A 6,627-nucleotide genomic window follows, 5' to 3' on the forward strand; every position below is an offset into this window, starting at 1 on the left:
GGAGGTCCCTGGGACCATCAAGGGAGAAGAGCAGAGAGCAGGACCCTACCCAGAGAAGCAGTGATGCCTGAGATGGAGGCAGAGACGATGACATGGAAAGATGGAGTGGCTAGGGACTTTAGACCCAGAGAGGGAGAGGGGCTGTGTGCTGACGACTGGGGGACAGACTTGCAGGGTATATACCCTTTGGTTGGTTGATGATGCATGGCGGGGACTGTAACCATGGCAATGAAATGATATACGACAGGATGAATGTAAAACTAATGTTCTCCCATGTAAACTATCACATAATTCACAATAAAACATTAATAAAAGAACAAAAACAAAAAGGTCCATTAAAGCAGGAGTGGGGAATGTCCAGTCCGCGAAATCCTTAGGTCTGGCCCTGCCAAGGCAACTGCAGTTCCAGCCATCACGTTGTTGTTAAGTACCATGAAGTCAGTTCCAACCCACAGTGACACTGCACAGGGTTTCCGAGACTGTAAATCTTTATGGGAGCAGAAAGCCTCATCTTTCTCCCACAGAACTGCTGGTAGTTTCAAACTGCCGACCTTGAGGTTAGCAGCCCGACTTGTAACCACTACGCTAATTAATGTTTGACCAAATATAGCAGGCTAATTGTTAAGTTGATGATTTTGCATGGCCCGAATGATATTATAAATTTGGGGGGTGGGGAAATTGTTCCCCACCCTTGCATTAAAAACAGATCCTAATAATTAATTCTTTATGTCTTAATATCGTACCTTCATGATTATTAAGAATTAAGAGGGGAAAAATATAAAAATCACAATTGGCCCTCAACTGCTTTTTCTGTCCTGGAACTGGAAAAGCCTAAAACCCACAGAGGCAGCATAAAACTGTTCATCACTCATCCAGGCCGGGAGGACAACTCCAAGCCGTGCTTGTAAGTTCCCTTCGCTCAAACACGAGGAATAATAAGAATTATATTGGTTTATATCAGGATAAGTAATTGTCGGGTGTAATCAAGTCTATTCCAACTCATAGCAACCCCATGAGACAGAGCTGAATTTCCCCAGGGAGTTTTCTTGGCTGCAATCTTTACAAAAGCAGATCAAATCTCTTTCCCTCAAAGCCTCTGCTTTGAGGGAAACACCAACCTTCTAGTTAACAGCCAAACACTTAACCACTATTCCATCAGCGTTCCATGAATGAAACAGGTCTGAAGTGATTAAAGGCAATGACTCTGGTCAATAGAACCTGGGGTTTTTTTGAATGAACAGTTACAGTTAACTGACTTAAGTTCACATTCAAAACCTTACGTAGAAAAGGGTATGCTTGAAAAACCATACTTACCAAATGCTAGTTTGTCCTGATTATTGGCCACTGCATGGATAAGCCCAATTGTACCACAGGAGTTCCCAATGGTCTGCTTCATAAAGTACACTTTAGGACTAACTTCTTGTCCCTTCAGCTCTTCAATCTGTTTTTTCCTAAAATTCTCATGCTATGAGTAGAAAAGACATTTTATCCATTTCAGTATAAAAATGCAAAGAACTAGCAGATGGCAGCACAGAGAGTTCCATCACCTAAATGGAAATGCAAGTAGGATGTGTGACCAGGAGTCTTGGTTCTAGATGCTGGCCAATATCCACAGAAGAGCCCGTCTGCCTCCCACACACTAGCCTGTGGCATTTTGGGTTTCAGACACTCCGCCCTGATGCTGCAGTGCAGTAACAGCCTTGGATATTACCCAAGGCTTTGTCTAGACTCCACTGTAGCCTTCAAGCTTGAAATAGACATGGTGTCATGAAGTCAGAAAATCAAACCAGTTCGCTATTTTCTTTAAATCTAACAGTATTTTCACACAGGTGTCCCAGTTAAGGTTGGTCAATTTAATGCGCAACAAGAACCAGCTAGCAGTTTGAATCTACCAGTTGCTCAACAGGAAAAAAATTAGGCTTTCAGCTCCTGTAAAGATTTACCGTAGCCTTGGAAACCCTATACAGGGTTGCTATGAGTTGGAAACAACTCTGTGGGCACATCCCCATCATTCTACTTTCACTCTGTCCAAGTATACCACTCGTAATAAACAAAACAACCCTACTGAATTGTTCAAAAGAACAGTTCAAATAAACTATTTCCTTTTTCTTTTCTTTTTTCGCTAAGAAGGGAAGATAACTGGTTTAAGATATTCAGTTGTGTTTTTCACCAAAACATCTCATTCTACAAGATGATGTTGACACTTTTTGGCCTTGCCAGCTACACAGTTTGAGGACCGATTAGCCATGTAGGATGTGGAGAAGGGACTGGTACACAAATGAGACTAAAAGATCATTTTCCTCTGTTGTATGGTAACTTAACTGAGCTTGGTTCGACCTTTTACGAACTGGTTTTCAAGATCTTGAAGGTATGACTTTGATGTTAACAACATAGGGTATTAGTGCAACAGAAACACCCAATTCCTGTACCAACAAGATTCAGACAGAACATCAGAAGTGTTATTTCCAATCCCAGTAGCTTTATGTTCCTACACATATTCTGCGGCACGATCAGAAGAACATGCTCTTTTGCTGATTTAAGATTTGCTTTATGTCACAACTGGCCAGTCACAAGAATGTAAAACTCCAACTAGTAGGAAGTTTTCACATCATACCTACCAGATCCTTGAACTGTTATTCATTGGCTGTTCAGACCTGGTGTGGTAAGCACTGGACTGCCAACCACAAGGTTGGTGGATCAAACCCTTCAGCTGCTCCTTGAAAATCCTAGACAGGGTCGTTATGAGTCATGAGTCGGAATTGACTAAAAGGCACTTAACTACCAGTTAATTAATGGGAGGGAGGAAGGGGAGACAGTATAATCCTTTAGGGTTGTTTGAGCTCTTTAAGGAGTCACTTCTGTAAATATTTCACTGTGACCTGAAATTAATGTTTGTAAAGTAGTCCAATTAGAATTTCATCATGCCCCAAGTCAAAATTAGATACTTTCTAAATTTATCATAGTTGTTATTTTTAAGTGCTGTAGAGTCGGTTCCAACAGATGACGACCCTGTATAGGGTCTCCAAGGAGCAGCTGGTGAGCTTAAACCTCCAACATTGTAGTTCAAACTGACTTTGCAACCCAGCACATTACCCTACAGCACCATACCACGACTAGCTTGTTTGAAAAAAAAAAAAAAATCAACCTACAAGGGGGCTTCCAAAGATTAATGGAAAAATTAGAAGGTAACTTTTTGGTAATGATTTATCAAAAAATATATATTGGCTAGTATTCAGGCAAAGCCAAACACCTCAAACTTTTCTTTGAATATGTTTTAGTATTTAGCCCAGTAGATGTTTAATTGAGCAGAATAACAAATCTGGTGGGATGAACTAGAGCTCTTTCAAACATAAACTAACCAAACCAGAATATTCTCTAACAGGAGTGGCCTGATTCAGTAAAAGAACAGTGGGATTTCCAAAGGCAAAACATGCTACACTACTGCCGCCCGGAGGCCTTGCCTCTGAATGCTGCTCAAAACCTGTGAGTCATCATGGTTCCTCTACAAGATAGCTCTGCTGAGGGGCTCAGGTGAAAGTCGGGAAACAACACTTGATTTGGTCAGTGGAAAGCTCATTGTGACTTGTGATTATTTGGCAGCTTTCTTCCCCCCTCCCCTCAAGTAAAGTCTTTGTTAATATAAGCATGTCAGTGGGACAATTCTAACAGTCTTAATAACCAAGCCCACAGCCATTTCCAAGCCATAGTGACCCTGTATATTGTTTCTGAGGCTGTAAATCTTTGGTAAATGTAAATGTTTGCTGTCGAGTAGGTTCCGACTCATAGCGACCCTGTTTTGGGTTTCTGAGGCTGTAAATTGTTACCAGGGCAGAAAGCCCCATCTTCCTCCCTCAGAGTGGCTGGACTGCCCATCTTGTGGTTAGCAGTTCAATTCTTATCCTATAGCACCACCAGTAGGTATTTCTAATCCACAACTTTTAGCCCATCTACCAGGATGGAAGATGTGGAATTTCCCCGATGGATTTACTTATGCTGATGAAGCGCCTAGCCTTACTGTTTCAGTTAAGTTCACTCTGAGTTTGGAGTGATAGATACTCCAAATTCAAAGATCCCAAGTTTTGCTAATAGGAGATAGGCAATGCAAGGCAAATTAGGTAGAAATTCATCTACCAAAACAATTATTCAAGCTATCTTTTGATGCTTAGTGTTCAGGCTTTGAGGTACATTTATTCATGGGCACTTGTGGACATTTCCAAGACTGCTCTAAATAGCCTATTTCATACAGCTACAAGGTCAGAGAGGATAAGAGGGTGGAAGGAGGTACCAAGAGACCCACATAGAAACCATACACAAATGTTAAGCCTAAAGGATACAATCAAGAGCATAGACACCACGTGTGCATAATTGTGGGAAAAAGTAGATGTAAGGGATGAGTGGAAAAATCGGAGTCCACCAGAGACCCAGCCCTTGCAGTAGTGGTGGTGGCGAATTAGAGAGCCTATTATAGAACCTATTGTTTGCTAGTGATTTAGGCAACCCCCACCACTACCACCACCCTCCCTTTTCCAGCAAGGTGGGAGTAGGAGAACTAAACAATGAGCTGACAGGTAGGCCCACAGCCCTGAAAGACAAAACGCCCAGCCTGCCATTCCTGTAATGGGAGGTGCAGAATAGACTCCAGGTATTAACAGGCTATAGTATCAAGGCTTAGCAAACTCATGAGAACGGTGAGTAGTTTCGCTACATCATTTGGAAGATAAAACTGAGATACTATTGATCTCCCAATTTTAAGACATCACTAGATAAGTGAAAAGACAAAAAGCGCCATTACACCAGGCATCCAAATGAGTAGGAACCACAAAAGGGTAGGCTCCTCCCTTCCTGGGAGGCGCGCCCTTCATTCCCCATGGGCAAAAGAACCAGGTCTGCACCGGCCTCCGCGCTCCACGCCGGTGAGGGAGCAGCGCGCATCGGAGGGGACCCGCCCACCCGGGCCCCACGCCCTACCTGAGCAGTGAGCGGAAAGAGCAGCAACAGCGCGCAGGCAGGCGCTGGTACAGAGCCCAGTGCCTCCTCCTCCAGCCCCAGCACATCCACGAAGCGCCACTGGCCGGCAACCCCTAACCGGGCCAGCACCTGCAGAGAGAAGACAAGGCGGCCAGGTGCAAGTCACAGGCACCTGCTTGGAAGGCTAGAGCCTCTTTGCGTGCCTTCTGCACCCCCACGCGAGCCTGGAAGGAGTTCGAGCCCCGCCCCGCTCCCCTAGCCCTCCGGCGCAATGACACAGCACAAAGCGCGGCCCACACGTGGCTCCCGCGAAGCCGGGTACCGAGTCCTGGTGGCCAGCGCCACGCCCTCATGAGCTCGGTCTGGCGCTCGCATCTGGGCGCAGTGTCCTCCATCCCTAACCCCCGCCCAAGACGAGTTTCGCCGAGTCACCACTCAAATCCAGCAGCAGAGAGAGGGCGCCCAGCCCACCGCCTGCGGAGAGCACAAGGCGAGGCTCAGCCCCTACGAAGCAGCGGGATTTTGTGGGCGCCTCCGCCTCGGCGCTCCCGGGGGACCCGGGCAGAGACAGCGGGAGACGCCACTCACTTTGTTCAGCATCTGAAAGGCAAATACAACAACAATAATAATTACAACAAAATCGGTCCGTGGCAAGGCTAGCTGGCAGGGGCTGCCCCAGCACCGGCGCTGCCCCGGCAACGGTGCACCTGGCGCTCACCTCGGGGTTAATCTCCATCGGTTTGAGCTGCATGTTTGAGAACAGCAAAAGAAGCCACAACCGAGAGACGAAAACAACGTTTGGAGCCGCCCAGGCTGCCTCTATAAAGCGCCGGCCTGACGCACTATAGGGCCTGCGCAGGGGGAGCAAGGACAAAACCAAGCGAGGGGGAACAGTCAGGCGCAGCCAAATGGACACGAAACCCCCATGCACAGCGCCAAGTGGTACGGTCGAGCCCCCAAACCTTGCAGTCTCACTCGCTGGTGAGATAATCTGATGGTGGTAGCAGTGACAGAGCTGGGTGACTATTCTTTGAGTGTACTAAGCAGTCTTATTTTTTGCAAAGTTTCTAAGACCACCCCCTCCCCACTCCCTCTCTATCATCCTAATCACCGGGAAGCTGTGGTTCTCTGAAGCATTGAGAAAAAGCTCAAATTCAACAGGTATATATTTAGTACAGCTGTAAATACTCATATGTGTTCCCCAAATCTCGCAGCGGTTTGCATTTGACTTTAGACAATCCATCCTCCGTATTCAGTCACACCAGAACTGAGGCTCGTCTTTAATTGACTGAGTTGAATAAAAAAAAAAGAATCTGATTTATAATCGTACATTAGTAATGCTGATGTAATGTGACTCCAAGGAAGAAGTCGTTCTGAGGACACGGTAGAAACCTGGGGGATGTGGCCATCATACAAGAAACTGAGAAGACATTAGCAAAAAGATTCAGAGAAAAGAGGCTGTGTAAGGAAAAGCATTTTTAAAAGAATAGGAACCTTTGAAAAATAAAATTCAGAGTTCACAGTAGAATATCCCACTGAAATGGAGGGTGATAATTAAAGTAAACACAGTTTTTTAAATGGTATCAGATGAGGTTTTTTCCCCCTAGCAGCATATTCAAAGGATGCATGCACACGCCAAAGAATGAATTAAAATAGTGG

General features: G+C 45.3%; 1 protein-coding gene across 1 annotated transcript in view; it reads right to left on the bottom strand.

Annotated features, from left to right (window-relative positions):
- The window catches only part of UCHL1 (ubiquitin carboxyl-terminal esterase L1 (ubiquitin thiolesterase)), a 19,373-nt gene extending 13,651 nt beyond the window's left edge, over positions 1-5,722 (bottom strand). The window contains exons 1-4 of the mRNA XM_006876607.1: positions 5,687-5,722; positions 5,557-5,568; positions 4,969-5,097; positions 1,315-1,465 (exon numbers count right to left, since the gene is read on the bottom strand). Coding sequence (XP_006876669.1) covers positions 1,315-1,465; positions 4,969-5,097; positions 5,557-5,568; positions 5,687-5,719 — 325 coding nt within the window. The 5' untranslated portion in view covers positions 5,720-5,722. The remainder of the gene's footprint in view (positions 1-1,314; positions 1,466-4,968; positions 5,098-5,556; positions 5,569-5,686) is intronic.
- Positions 5,723-6,627: the final 905 nt, after the last annotated feature.

Source organism: Chrysochloris asiatica, unplaced genomic scaffold (genome assembly GCF_000296735.1).
Source record: "Chrysochloris asiatica unplaced genomic scaffold, ChrAsi1.0 scaffold00394, whole genome shotgun sequence".
Lineage (NCBI taxonomy): Eukaryota > Metazoa > Chordata > Mammalia > Afrosoricida > Chrysochloridae > Chrysochloris > Chrysochloris asiatica.